General features: G+C 41.9%; 1 protein-coding gene across 4 annotated transcripts in view; it reads right to left on the reverse strand.

The window, feature by feature from the left end:
- The window catches only part of fhod3b (formin homology 2 domain containing 3b), a 94,534-nt gene that overhangs the window by 6,070 nt on the left and 73,393 nt on the right, over nt 1-15,071 (reverse strand). For 2 of the 4 annotated variants that reach the window (XM_026185379.1, XM_026185378.1), the window contains exons 6-24: nt 14,319-14,413; nt 13,406-13,517; nt 12,373-12,467; nt 11,593-11,736; nt 11,211-11,455; nt 9,751-9,873; nt 9,450-9,620; nt 8,592-8,651; nt 7,809-7,931; nt 7,517-7,651; nt 6,506-6,556; nt 5,690-5,880; nt 4,193-4,723; nt 3,182-4,095; nt 2,506-2,664; nt 2,033-2,215; nt 1,416-1,535; nt 378-539; nt 85-275 (exon numbers count right to left, since the gene is read on the reverse strand). In XM_026185379.1, the coding sequence (XP_026041164.1) occupies nt 85-275; nt 378-539; nt 1,416-1,535; nt 2,033-2,215; nt 2,506-2,664; nt 3,182-4,095; nt 4,193-4,723; nt 5,690-5,880; nt 6,506-6,556; nt 7,517-7,651; nt 7,809-7,931; nt 8,592-8,651; nt 9,450-9,620; nt 9,751-9,873; nt 11,211-11,455; nt 11,593-11,736; nt 12,373-12,467; nt 13,406-13,517; nt 14,319-14,413 (3,805 nt within the window). The remainder of the gene's footprint in view (nt 1-84; nt 276-377; nt 540-1,415; nt 1,536-2,032; nt 2,216-2,505; nt 2,665-3,181; nt 4,096-4,192; nt 4,724-5,689; nt 5,881-6,505; nt 6,557-7,516; nt 7,652-7,808; nt 7,932-8,591; nt 8,652-9,449; nt 9,621-9,750; nt 9,874-11,210; nt 11,456-11,592; nt 11,737-12,372; nt 12,468-13,405; nt 13,518-14,318; nt 14,414-15,071) is intronic. The other 2 variants (XM_026185381.1, XM_026185382.1) reach the window with 2 other exon arrangements.

Raw genomic sequence — 15,071 nt, forward strand, 5'->3', positions numbered from 1 at the left:
AGTTATATTTCTAAGATATAAAAATTCTGGAAAATGCGTAAGGAAAGCTTTAATGTGTAAAGGATTATCTACATGTGAATGCACCTGTTGATAATTCTTCGATGTACAATCTTGAGTATGATGATCCTCTCTGCACAGTCTTTGAGGAAGTCGGACATTTTTTGTTTCAACGCTGGTTTCATCTCATGTTTTGCAATGACTTTCAGGTGATCCCATGATGCTTTGCACCTTCTCTCCATCTGGGCCAGATTGTCTTGAAGCTGGTCAAAGTCCACCTAACAACCAAGACAGACTTGAGGTGATGTGGCATTGGCATTTATGTCTACTAACAACAAACTATTTTAGATTAGTTGTTAAAGTGAAATTTTAAACGGAACCTTGGTCAAGCGGGTAACAGCGCCAATCTCAGAGTAGAGATCAGTACTGTCTGGAAACTTCTCAACCACGATGGAGCAGGCGTGGTGCAGCAGAGATTGCTTATGAACTGTATCCTTCACCTCAGGGACCTTCTCCAAATAGTTCAGCTCAAAGCCTTTAGCCTAGAGATATATGCAAACACAGGAGCACTCTCAGAGTGTGGGATGGAAACAATGGTCTAAAATTAAAATCAAATGCTGCTACTCTAGGACCAAAACTGCAGTGAACTTCCTCTTTGGCAGAGTCAGGGAAAAAAAAGGGAGTTGAAAAGAGCTAAGAGTAGATACGTAGATTCATTAGACTGAAACTACACTCTATTTCAGGGCTGACTGATTATTCTGCTCGCCACAGCGAAGCTAAAAAGCCAGAATGAAAGACATAATCCTAATCCTAACGGGATCTCCCCTTGTTCTCCTGCCAGCTTTAAATGGCTTACTGCAAAATATAAACGTGGCCATTATTTACGGTAACTGCCTGTTTTGATGTTGATGACTTATGTTTCCCCTTTGCATGTTTGGCTCGCATATCCCAGAGGTTCATTCATAAATACACTTACTCACAGCTGCATACACACCGAGGCACACGCAAGGGCAAAGAAACACAGATGACAAAGTGAGACAAAAACAAAACAAATGAGGGAAAAAAACAGAGACACATATGCAGGTTCACACATAAAAAGGCCAGACAGAAAGAAATTCTCAGAAATCCCAAAACCTTCCCTCCCCTTTTCTCTTTTTCACACACACACACACACACACACACACACACACACACACACACACACACACACACACACACACACACACACACAGAGAAAGGACCAGGTTTAGCAGAGGCCTTGACAAGTGTTTTTACTGTAGAAGGACAGTATCTGGTGCAGTCAGGCACGCAGAACTCTTGCCAAATCAATAGGCTGTCAGAGGAGGTGGGGGGTGAGGAGCACTGCAGAAAATGTACAAAGCGAGTAAACGCTACAAACGACTTGGAGGTTTACTTACATTGGAGCCATTGAGAAAGTTGCCAATGGCAAGTAACGTGGTCAAAATGTATCTGAGTGTCTTATTTTTTTCCAGCTGATCCATTCCTTCCTTCAAGTCCTGCAAAGGCTCTGCCACTTCCTAAAAGAGCAGGAAAATACAGTCATGAAGCACATGACACATCCCTGCATGCCTATTTTTTTTCCAGTGAAGTCTGTTCTTCTCTCATCATACAGATGTACCCCATATAGGAAAAACAAATCTTGTTTAAACTATTCACTGTATATAAAAGGCGGATGAAGTTTGTGGACGTCAAAAGTGAAGATAGTTTGAAAGTGCCTCAAACCTGCATTCTTTCTAGTGGCCAGCAGGGGGAGACCACTGGGTGCAAAAGGAAGTACAGTTGTACTGAAGTCTACTGGAAAGCTGTTGCTAAGCCAAGATAATCACCAACTGGCTGTAGCTTCATATTTACAGATTTCGTGCGATAATTGCTCATATTTCACTAACTAATCGCAAGCATATTTCCTAATATATCCTTTTTAATTCACAAAATTAAATTTTATTATAAGAAAATTAGAAGCAAAAATGAGATATAATGCACTTTTGCTACTGCTACAGGCATGATTGATTCTGACCTTCTCAATAATTTCATAGTCCATCTTGAATGCCCACAGCTGCAGGCGAGCAGACAGCTCTGTGATGGAGGAGAGGGTGAGAAGGAACTGTTCAGCGCTGCCCAGGGGGATAGCAGGGTTGACCAGCTGAGCTTCCTGGATCTTTTGCTTCTCCTCCTCTGTGGGGATCATTGTGAGTATTTTCTAGTGGCAGGAAGAGAAAAGTTGGGGAGAAGGTGGGAAAACAGGCGTATAATACCATTTAAACACATTGATTTTTTTGTTTTGTTTTGTTTTTTTTACTGTAAATCAGAGTAAATAAAAGAGAAGATTCAATTCAAAATTGCATGAAAACAACTCGAAATCAAGCTGATGATCACAATATATCTTAGCATCTCTGTATTCTGATAAGCTGGGGAGTTAAGATGAGTGGGAGAGAGAGGAAGAGTCCATAGGTGTGCGTCATAAGGCAGAACCTTATTAAAAAGACTTACCTCGATGCCTTCTTTGTTTAGTGCGTACTCATCAAAGTTGAGAATGGCAGTCTTGATTGTGCGGGGAGGAGGTAAGACAGTCAAACCGATGTTTATAGCATTGCTGCGCTTTGAGTCCAGGACTATGATCTCTTGCCGTTTGCCATCAACAGCTGCTTTCTACAAGATACAGAATATTACCAGTGTGTAAGAAGTTTGCAAAAATGTATCCAACACATCAACCTTGGTAGAAAAACCTCAGTTATAATTATTTTTTCTTTTTCCTGATTCCCTGTGTGGTCTGTGCTTAAAAGACTTGGAGGTCTACATGGCAGTGTTTCTTGGTGTTACAGTACATGTTTCTTAAAATGTCACAGCTTTCTGCACTTGAAGGCATTATTTTAGAACATATTTTAGTTTCCGGAGCAGGGTTGGCCCCTGAACCTACAGATTTTTGAATCAGTGGATCCTGTAATAACTCTGAAGATTTAAGAATGTGTTGATGTGCTCTGGTCCCATAGTTTACTTTAACATAGAGGTAGGGGTGACTTAATCTAAAGTCCATCTTGTACCGTGTGCTTCCTGATTTATATGAGACAACAAGCACAATTAGCACCAAACTAAATCACAAAATGATCCTTTCAAATAACCAGCTAGGGAGGAGAGCTGCTCTAATAGCAGTCTAGACAGCAATTACCTTCGTGACAGAGAGCTCCTTGGATTTGGACTCAAACAGCTGCTCCAACTTGGATGTGTCTAGTGTAACTGGCTCCAGTTTGGACCAGAGAGAATCCTTACAGAATTTATGACTCTTACACTGCCAGTCCACAGGACGAACCTCATTCCAGAAGAGACGGATGGTCTTTTTCTTCTTCTGGAAGAGAGGAATATCCCCTCGGCTCAGCTGAGGGGATGGCGGAGGGATAGGGGCCATAAATGGTGGAGGTGGAGGCATCATTTTGCCAAGGATGGGAGGAGGTGGGGGGCATCCAAACGGTGGTGGTGGTGGTGGCAGGGCGGTATTGCATGGCAGGGGAGGAAGAGGTGGTATTAGGTCACCTGACCCTGTCGTGCTGTCCATATCTAAAATGTCCATGTCATCCTCATCCTTCAGGTCGGTGAAGTCCATATCTTTGATCCGCAGCTCTCTTGGTTTGGCCATCAACTGGTCCCAGATATAGTCCGACTCTTTCTTTGGGGCTAACGTTGACGAGGCAGCGGGCGATGATTTTTCAGCCTGTTGCTGCTCTTTTGACGTCTCTGCTTCAGGTGGAGATGTCAGGCCTTTGACCAAATTTCCAAACTTCCCCGCCACTGCCCGGACGCTGCCCTGATTGTCCAGATTTCCCACCTCCATCTTTTTCACATTTTCTTCTCTGGCCTGTCTGTGAGCCTCCAGTGTGGAGATCCTGCTAGCCAAACTCGCCACAGAGTCATTCACCTCCTCCTTCTCACATTTACACTTCTCCTTTTCAGATTCTCCCACTTTCCCATCATCCTCAGCGGCCGTCTTCTGAGCATAGAGCATGTCCAGCATGAAGCGTTTCCCGTTGAGAATTTTGTTGCAGTGGTCATTCACATCTGCCTCTTTAATGCACTGAGTCCATTGGCCTGAAGGTATAGAAACAATTTCGATCAAATAGAAGGTAATATGAATAGTTGATCATCAAAGTAAGCAAATAAAATCTGCAAAATGTTTTAACTCTACCTGCTTCGATTTCACGGTTGAGTTTCACCTCCCGCTCCTCTCTCTCCAGAGTGCTACTTGTGGAGGAGATGCTGGATGCAGAGCAGTTGTCCTTTTCATTCACCTCTTCATTCTGCCTCTCTTTTTCACTCAACAGCACACTGTCATCTACATCCCTTTCTGTCACCTGCTCCTTCTCAGACTCCTCCTCCAACTCTACTGCTTCTGCTTCTACATCCGGCTCTCCCTCCTTCACCTTATCAGTTACATCTGCTTCTTCTTCTTCTGCCTCATCCATACGCTGTCTCCGCTCCTCAAGCTTCACCTGCTCTCGTGTCTCTTCCTTACTCTTGCCTGACTGTCCAATTGAAGCCACCTCTACCGCTACCTTCTCTTCAGCAACAACATCCTCTGTCTCTGCCTGCGACGCCGCCTCAGTTTGCTGTTTGTCTGGTTCAGGGGGAGGTGCAGGGGAAGGTTCTAATACTGGTAACTCTGGTGCTGCGCTTTTTATTCTGGTCTGTGGTTCAGCATGTGGGATGTGTTCTGTTCCTGGAAGAGAAATTACGGCAATATTAAAGAAAAATGTTACTTTAAATGTTTCTGTACAGAGTTATGTGCCAACGTATAACTCTGATAGTGTTCAAGAACAAAAAAAAAGTTAAAGGAAAATCTAAAAATATATTTAAAATTGCTTCCCGGCATATCATTAAGTGTGCTGATACTGACATTCTCAGACTGAAATACATAAATCAATCACCTAATCCCTTTATACGACTGGCTGAAACACTGCAATGCTTTACAAAAAGTCTGAGAAAAATCCTTCAGCTTCAGCCTTTATCTTCAGTTTAAAGTCACCAAAGAAGCATGCTTTACGAAGATAAACTGAAGAAAAAAACAAGAAGTTTCTGATTACAATCTTACATTGAAGTATCTTGAAATTACTGAGAGTCCATCAGCTGTTAACCTTTGATATCAATCCATAGGAGCTGAAGGCCGAGCGTAAGCACCTCTGCACATCTACATTGCAGTGCAGCTTCAGCCCAGCTTCTCCTTTTGTTGCTTTGTCTGACTTTATCATTTATATAGCGCCAAATCACAACAACACTTGCTTCAAGGTGCTTTATATTGTAACGTAAATATAGATGGTTTCCCTTATTTACTAAGTGGTCACAACAACAGATGAATAAGCACAATTTATTCGGCACAGGTTTTTGGACTGGATGCAACCCTCCCTCTTACACAGGCTTGGAACTGGTACAAGGAGTACACTAGAACCCTATATTATTTGCGTATAAGGCAAATGTGTTAACCACTACACTATGGAGCCATTAAATCACAGCAGATGGAAACAGAATTATTTTTATCAAGTTTTAATGACAGGCCAAGTGAGGGAGACAGGAGCACAAACAGCCAGTATTGTGTCCTTCAGCTGTGTCATCAAGCATTCATTCACTCATTCATGCACATATCTCTCAAGTCCTAATGAAGAATACATGTTTGACAAACAAGGTGTACCCAAACTCTGGTGTGTGATGGTGGAGGTGTCTTCCTGTGAAATCACGGATGAAGGTGTAGCACAGCGGGATGCTGAGCGGCTGGCGGGGTTTGGACTCAAACACAGAGTTATCTCCGTCCGCCCTCTTGTTGGCACTTTGGGGCGCTCCCGCTCAAACTCCTCCGCAGCTACCCGTTCCACAGCCTTGTACCTGCAGTGACAAACAGCTGCTTTTACTTTTATGTGGACACTGCGCTGTAGTTACATGAAAAGCGGTAATGGATAACTAAATAAAATACAAGATGCACAGTAAATTTGTTATGGTGATGAGGATGATGTTTTTTGGGGTAGTGACATCTATGTAAGCATAAATCTCCAGCAACTCTAACTATTGAAATATACATGACAGTTTAGACTTTAGAGGTATGATGACCTCATATAACAATGATCAAAAAGTTATGTCAATGAATAGAAGCCATTTACGTTGTCTCATTCCAGGGTAATTACGGAAAATGGAGCCATAGTCCCATTACTCAATGACTGAAATGATGACAAATCATATCCATGTTGATAAAGTTGCCAAAGTTCTCTATAAGATTTTTGGCACGAGGTAACACTTCACATGTCCCTCAAAATTGTGTAAGTTGCATTTTCAAAAAACATGCATGCCAAAAGACAACTACACACTATTCCTGTTAAACGTTGGAACAGCTTAAGGCTGAGGCAAATTGTACATCTTATATCTGATCAGATATTAAAATGCTTTTTAGTTTTTAACCTAGCTTCACAGCTGCAGCAGTGCATGCATGTGAAACCCTGAAACAAAGTAACCTCACCTTTCTTCTCTGGCTTGTCTTGCTTCTTCCCTCTTTTCAACATAATCTCGACTGAGACAGAAAGACAGAAACGGATCATGGAGAGCAGGGAGAGCATGGGCAAAAGACAGTTTAAACCTGCATTCATACTACATAAGATTTTTATTTACATCTGATATGTACAAAGAGATCGCCGTATGATGCTCCATCTGCCGTTATTCTCTTTACAGTGTACACCACTGTATGGACAAAAGTACTGGGCTGTGTACACATTAAACTTACAGGAGCTGCTGATGTTGATGTCAGAGGAGGAACTGTGCAGTTACTGGATCAGCAGAGCGTTGGACTTACATGGGATCTCTTGCCACCCCCTCTGTTCAATGCTGGATGTTCAGAGTGGACATAGATGGCCTTTTTTTACTCTTGTCAGTTCAAAACGTGAACACTGGCATCCTCGAAAGAGTGGCCTTTATGTTTTAGATGCAGATCCACAGCCAAATTTGTCCTGTTGAGGTGGCTCTTGTATGTTGTGCGATTTATGATGTGGCAGTTTGGTTTCTCCAATGTAGACGTCTGAGCATTGCTCGCCGCACTGCACAGCAATACACTGTGTTGCTTAGTTTTGAACCAGTGTTCATCTGAGGGTGTGGCTGGGTCTTAAGTCCACTGGGATGTCATGCTCAGTGAAAATTCTCCTGAGCTTCTCTGACAAGAATGACCTTTAAAACGACCCATTAATTCACAAATGTTTGCAAAGATAGACTGAATAGTTAGGTGCTTGCTTTTAAACACCAGTGGCAACGGAGTGAAATTAGCTGATTTCAAAGTTTAAGAGGTGTGGCCCAATAATTTTGACCATTTAGTTTATCTGGTTATCCTCACCATCACCACGTATCCTCACACTGGAGAGATACGTGGTCATCTTTAGTGAGTGAAGATGGCCTGTTGTTAACCCGTCTTTAATAGGTTCCACTGTACAGAAGCTATACATCATTTTTTTTAATGCTAAGAAGTCACATAAGGGAGGCTAACCTAAAGCGGTTCCTCTCCTCTCTTTCAATCCTCTGCAGTCGCTCCTCTCTTTCCTGGCGTCGCCTCTCTCTCTCTGCAGCCAGAGACTCCTGATGCTGTCTGTATGATAATGTTAGCAGCCCCCCTATAGCAGGTCTGTGAATCAGAGAAAAAGAGCAAATAAGATTAAATTATTGCTAATTAAGTGAATGACATATACTTTGATTTATGCATTTGGAAGTTTCTTCAAAATAAAAGCTTGACAGAGTTATAGTTAACATTAAAAATCGTTTGCATTAGCCGTGTTGCTAACCTGTCAGGTTTGGATTCTGGTGTGGAGGTTGCTGAACTATTAAAACGATGGACGGGTGATGTAGGAGTTTGGTTCTGGGATATGGATTTGACGCCAGGATGTGGAGTGCCATTGCCACTGATTCTGTCAAAAGAAAAGGAAAAAATATGTATTGTGCTGAAGACAGACGAAGACACAGAGGTGGATGCACATCATCACCACTAAAACAATTTAAGTAAATAACTTCAATGTGGCCTCTTAATAAAAACAAAAAGATGAAAAAACCTGACAAATGACGTTTTTTCAGATTTTTTTTGTAAAACAATAAATTTGAGATATTATTAAATATATTTTAGCAAGAAAAATATAATATTTATTAAAGAGCTTGCACATACTTGTGGACTAGCCATTACAAGAACATCAATGATTTTGGTAATTACCAGTACTCTTAATTCCGTGCAGCTATAGCTATGTGCTCTTGCACTGGGTGGTGGTGTAATACATTTCTTAAGCACTGTATGACTTATAACTGTATAACTTAAATCCCACTAAGGCAGTTCAGCAGCATCACTGTGAGAAAATCCATCCATCAGTTATTGCTCATCCATGTCTGTGTGTGAAAACAGCTCAGCTGTAATTATTATTATTTTTGACTAACTTGCACAACAGTAAAAATGGTATCATTACATTTTCAGTAACTTAAGGAGACCCAGTCACTGTTGTGCCAAAGGTTTTATACTACTGTTCAACTCTAAAGCTCTTATATATCTTGTTTAACATTGGCCTGTTGACTCCTTGTCTTACCTTTCAGCCCAGCAGGGCTTTCTAGCAGGGCAAGATGAAGGAGATGTATTATCTGTCAGACTGAAGATGTAAGTGAGAGAAAAGTCAAGTCAGATTTGAAAGACTCCAAAGATTAAATATCTAGCTGTTAGTCACATAAAGAAGACAGTTTGAGGAAGGAGGGCTGCAAGACTACAAGACGACAGAGCAGACAGGGACGATACAATATCTCCCTCTGTCTCACTGATTAAGCGTGCAATTTAAAAAGCAAAATCTACCATAATTTAGTGTTCATTTTTTATTGTCCAGTGAACACCATTTGCTACATGCAGAGCAATGTGGTTTCTGTTGCTACAGACCTACAGACTTCAGCTTAAACATGAGCAGAACTACACAGTAACTGTAACCCACAGTAACAATTGAAACTCATTAATGCTCTGACATCATTTATCGCCTTGTCTTGGATTAACTGTGGCACAGAGCCACAATGAAAGACAGATGAGGACTAAATGCAAAATAATGCTTTCCAACATCATGGAAAAGGACGGGGCTTAATAACTTCATCGTGTAGTGCAAGTCTTCAGTGATGGCATTTCATTTTTGTACAATTATTTGTATTTTTATGATTGAAATGCTGGGTAAAGGTATAGTGAGATATACACAGACAACGGTGATGGAGTGGTTCCACATTGAGAGGTGTGCATGTAAAGTAGTGCTTTCTCAACCGCAAACGACACCTGCCTCTGGTTTAAGTCAGGGGACAGAGGGATGGAAAAGGGGTGGAGAGGCTGGGGTGGACTGATACAGAGGGTGTGTTGAGCTTGCCGCTCTATTCAAAGCAAATTGGAAGAAAGAGTCAGGTGGCTGTGAGGAACACACCAAGGACTAAAGGTCCTCTTTTTAGGTGGAACGGACACAGGAGAAGATGCCCTGGTCTTGACGCTGAGATACTCTCTCTGCCCTTCAGGGTCACTGGCTTTAGGGAGGATGTTGGCCATACACTTTATGTTCAAACACATGTTAGGAGTGTCTGCTACATCTGGAACCGCACTAGGATGACAAAATACAAGAGAGTAGGAGTCGAGAGAGAGTGAAAATAATCCAAAATGGAAGAGAAAGTAGGGAGGCACTGTGTGAATAAAAATGGAGAAACTGTATCACGGTAGTTGGCCTAAAATACCTGTGAGTGCCCTGACTAGAGGAATCAGAGACTGGATGACTTTCATCATCTGCCTCATCCTCATCCTCCTCCTCCTCCTCACCCTCCTCCTTATCAGCCTCATCGTCTTCCTCTTCCTCTTCCCTGTGGTGGGCGAGGAGGGGTTGAGGGTTGAAAGGAGGAACGGGAGGATGCAGGGGAGGCGAGAGAGAAGAGAAATTGGACAAAGACAACGTGAAACCACACAGCAGAAGATGAAAGGGAGAGCACACAGAAATGACGAAAATCTACAGACATGCTTTTTAAGAAAGCATTAAAATTATTAGTGTAGAAGAGAGACATGCCTGAGAAGGTTAGTAGAATTTTAGTAATCCTGGTTTTATGACATGATAAAACAGTTAAAGGACAACTTTAATAATACCACTAATACAAAAGAGAAGAAGAGTATTTGATTTAATAAGGAGTGTTAAGCCTGTAGGATATGTTGTGTGTTTGAGCTGATAGTTTGGGGGTCGCCATACACGAGTCTGGGCCGGTTTGCTGTTTGGATCTCTCTCAGTTGTCTGGATTTCATTAACAATATGGAAAATTGTGATCTTCAAAGGCGGCTTGAATTTCCTGTGGTGGACTGGAAGAAGCTAGCTAGCATGGTATCATATGACCTGCTGGATTGAATTTAAGTTAACCTGAAGATCTGAGTGCTACCAGGGGTAAGGGGTATGCTTCTTGTAAAAAGCTTGTTAATAATGATTGGGGAGAGAAAGACAAAAAAGAAGACTACAAATAATTTCCAGTTTGCCTCCTGGAGCATGATCTAGAATAAAGAGGTTAAAGTAATGTTCATCAAAAGGATCTGTGCTTTTATCGGGTATAATCCCTTTAAGCATTTAAACAAGGCTGCAATTTGCTTCTTGCCGGAGTCACCAGATGCAGTCTGTGCAGTCACCAAGGTCTGTCATATATAAACATGTGGCATGGTGGAGTTTAAGTTCAGTGCACGCCCGCTGAAGGAAGCCTGACTTCAGAGTGAGAGCAGATAGCTCATATCTCGTGTTTGCAAAGGCTTCCTTTTTCCTCGAGCGGCAGGAGAATGTCTGTGACAGAAAATTAATTTAAATGTCACTTTGCTGCAGCAGTCTTCTCTTTGCCATTCTTTAAATTACTATATAATGAAATTCTTTTCCTCAGCTCTGGACAGGGTAGAGCTCCACAAATGAAATATAATACACACTTGTAGTCGGGCAGCCTTCCTGTAAAATAACTCAATGGGAATCATTTGTGATTCCTTTTTACTTGCAGCTATCTTTCAGGCTTTAGATCACCCAGCTGGATGAAACATTTAATAACGAGGTCATGGTCGACCTGCCTGTGCATGTGCTCTGCTCTAGGTCATTACTTAATAAACGCCAAACTAAATCTTTCTTTTAGTGTCCTAATTCTCTTCCACTTCTCCTCTCCTTTGCTTCTTTTGCAAACTTTACCTTTCACTGATATCTTCATGTTGGCTACCAAAGCGGAGGAAGCCACTTGCACGAGCGTGACTGGTGCTGGGTGATGCTGGGGCAGAAGCATGGCCTCTGCTATTCTGAAGCGAATGTCTCCGGCTGCGTCTTCTCTCCAGGCCTCGCCTCTCATTAGTGCCGCCGACACTGGCCCGCCGGCGGTCCTTTCGCCCACTCGGGGGCAACTGGGTGTCATCGTCACCGTCCTCATGACGGAGAGTCATCTAGGTCAAAGAGACAGCGAGTGAATAAAGTATAACAGGGATCTTTACACAGACGCATTCCTGGCTGCTATTTGACTTATTAGACACACTGAGCTTGTTTGTACAGAGATAAAGGTTTGTACTGAAGGCTTCCTGACCTCATAGATGTTGAACTGTTCCACGAGGTCGAGATCAGTGCCTTTTCTGCTTAGGTGTCTCTGGGCCGTGGCTTCGATGCCTTGCTCCTCCAGACAATCCACCATGTCATAGTAGGAGTCCTGGTCTGGTAGGCCTGCCAACGTCTGAGACACGCACAGAAGCAAACACATGCGATTTTCCATCCATCCATTTTCTTAGCTGCTTATCCAATCATTCAAGCTGTCACAGGGCAACAGGAAGGGTACACCCTCGATACTTGCCAGGGCCAACACATGATAATGAAACAATAACAAAACTAAACTGATAATTCACCTGCAGGACTGAAGCTAATCTGAGTAATAAATAATATATTCAAGTAATATATTTAAAAACGATCTGTAGCCAGGCTGTATACCTAAACACATTAGTAGTATGTAAACACATTTTTCTATATCCACAAGGATAATAAACACTGAACACCAGCAGCCCTGTATCCACACTTAAATCATTTTACACTCCTGCAGTTTATTCTTCATTACCACAGTTACTGCAATTTCATATAAGCAACATTTGCAATCCCACAAACACACAAATACAAATGACCTCTCACCTCAAAAGACTTTCTTTGTTATCTCTACATTATTCAGGTGCTGATAAAACAATCTATATACAATATATAAAGGGGGCTTTAAATGTAGCAGATTGGGAAGGAAAACCACTAGAGACAGGCAGGTAAATGCTATACTCCAAGGTAATGCAGAAATAGTTGGTTAAATAGTATCTAAATAGTATTTACTGACCTTATTGATGAGCGTCATTGCGAACACCAGCAGCTCTGTATCCACTCCATCCTTCTCATCAAGGATCTCCATGACATTTGACCACAGTTTTGTACCTGCATCATGAAAACACATGCAACACAAGTGTGTATAAAAAGAAAAGTTATTTCAAGGTTTACAAAGATGCTGAACAACTACAAAATCTGAAATCATCCATTCGATCATCTCACAGTTTGTCATAAAAACCGATTTGGCTCTGTCGCTGTGTAGCAATATAAAAAATAAAACCTTTTAAGTCATCTTATTGCGCCAGCAGACTTTGCAGTATGGCTTTCATCTTCCTCTAGAAACACAGCAGTAAAAATGAAAAACAAAAAACGGAGGCGTCTGCATGTGGCAATAAGCAAGGAGCACCGTCTCAGCCATGAAGACCAACTCCTCTCATCGGGAGACAGGGGATCATGTTCAGTCCTCTTACGCAACAGCAGAAGTGACAGAGGGATACCTGAGCCCTGCACACGGATGACCAACCCCCTGCTGTATGCCACAGCACAATGCTGAGCTTTTAGGATGGCAGGTAACTGAACCCCACTGCAGGCAGGAGATAGACTCCTTCTCAATAAGCCTCATTCCATGTGTGGCTGTGGCGCGGCTGAGAACAACTGATCGGACTGCGCTTTCTGTGTTTTACTGCTCAGGTTTCACTGAGCAGCCGAGAATTAAAACTTAATGATGATGCTATGTAGCAACAAATCCCACAGAGACTAAATATAAGGTGAACATATTCAATGATTAAATAGTAGCACACACTGTAGTTTTATGGGGAAGTAAGTGGAATTTATGATTGGCTTAAAGACTAGCATATGCAAATAACTCCATTAGCTCCAACATATTACACACTGAATTCACTGACACTCTGGTTAATGCAGCAGGTTTCCGATGTTTTCTCCTTTATTAATATCTATACTATGTGAGAATAGAGAACGAGTCGGTCCCTCCTTTGACAGTAGTGTTGTGCATTTATGTTTGTTTCTCAGTTATGCAAGCATCGTACCCCTTTTGGTATCCACAGCGTTCACAGCCTTTATGAGAAGGGCAGCATTGGACTCGGTGTACTCGACAAACACCAGCAGCAGCTTTAGGGATGTCTTCACCACCAGACGAAACTGTGGAAAGAAAAACAATCTGTTAAAGCAACAAACACAGAGCGCACAAATTCAACTGTGAACTTAATGTTTCTGCAAACAACTATGATGAGCATGTGCAAGCCCTTTAAATTCCAGATGCTTAATGGCATCAAATGGTAAAAGCCCTTTCCTTTAGGGGCAGTCTTGCAAGGTTTTGATAAGAGTGCTGTGTGCCTCTGACAGCTCATGGGAACACACTGTACAGCAGTCAGACGGTATAAAAATGCCATAAAAATCAAAATGCTGAACCACAGATGAGCCTCAAAATAAAGCAAGATATCTAAGGTTTAGTAAATGTTTCCAGTGATTTACACCACTGTAAAATATGGAAAAAGAGATTTAAGAAAAAAAAGTAGGTGAGAAGAGTGTTATGGTTATGATATGCTGCAAAGCTGAGGTTAAAATCAACACAATGGGAGGGGTGGTGCAAAACAAGTTTTCTTTCCTGGCGAGGTGATTACAAAGACAGGGTTCAAATTAAAAGAAAAATAAACCAGACACCAAATAGTTTGTCAGTATTTACACGGAAAGGCAGGAAAGTAATTTGTAAGAACATCAAAACTGTGTGAAAAGAGAGCCAGTGCAGCTCCCTCATCTGCTGCACATTTGCTGCACATACTGCAGTCTGGCCAGTAGAGGGCTGAGGTGACCACACTGACAGCAGGGCAGCAAGTATAGGATTTTATCCTTCTCATCAGTGGCCAGGTGGTGTCGTTGAGTTGATCTTACAGGATATCTACAGTGTGGAGTCATTTTTACATTTTTTTTTTTTTTTTTTACCTTGGATCCAACCAGCGTGTAAAGCCACTGGATCGTTTCATTGTGAGATATGAGGCCGTTCATCCCGTCCACGTACAGCATTATTTGACCAAGAGCTGGAGAAAAGGAGAGTGGGAAAGGCAGACAAAAGAAAGACATGGGAGGAAAGAGCACAGGGATGGTCAATCTTATGGTATTACAGTTGATGTTTTCATCGTTTCATAATTGTCCATCAAACCTGTCTTTGCTCTCAGTGGAATCCTGACTATGCAAAGCAGGTGAAACTTAAGTTTCACCAATGATTAAGGGATAACAGACTGTATTCAGTTTACTTTGGTGCTTTTTGAGAGATTTCAGCCCCAATATATGACAGGAGACATGACCTTGTGGTACAATACTGTGCAAAAATCTTTATATTTTGCTAGATAAATGAGGTACAGTGGTTTACTCATACGTGCAAGTATACATGGAAATTTATATGGCGAAACCAGAGTTTGTACAATTGATTTTAATGAGATTGGAAATCAATATTTGATTTACTTTATCAGAGCCTGAACTCTCTTAGGCAGCTTTCTTGTCATTTCTTTAAGGAGTCTTCAGGAATTGCTCTCCAGGCTTCTTGAAGGACATTCAAAGCTCTTCTTTGGGTTTTGGCTGCTTTTCAGTCTGTTCTCTGTCAAGATGATCCCAGCCTGCTTCGATAACGTGGAGGGGGGGCTGGGGAGGCCAAACCATGACTCTGCTTTTACTGCATTGGCAGTGTGTTTGGGATCA

The sequence above is a fragment of the Astatotilapia calliptera genome, chromosome 11 (genome assembly GCF_900246225.1).
Source record: "Astatotilapia calliptera chromosome 11, fAstCal1.2, whole genome shotgun sequence".
Lineage (NCBI taxonomy): Eukaryota > Metazoa > Chordata > Actinopteri > Cichliformes > Cichlidae > Astatotilapia > Astatotilapia calliptera.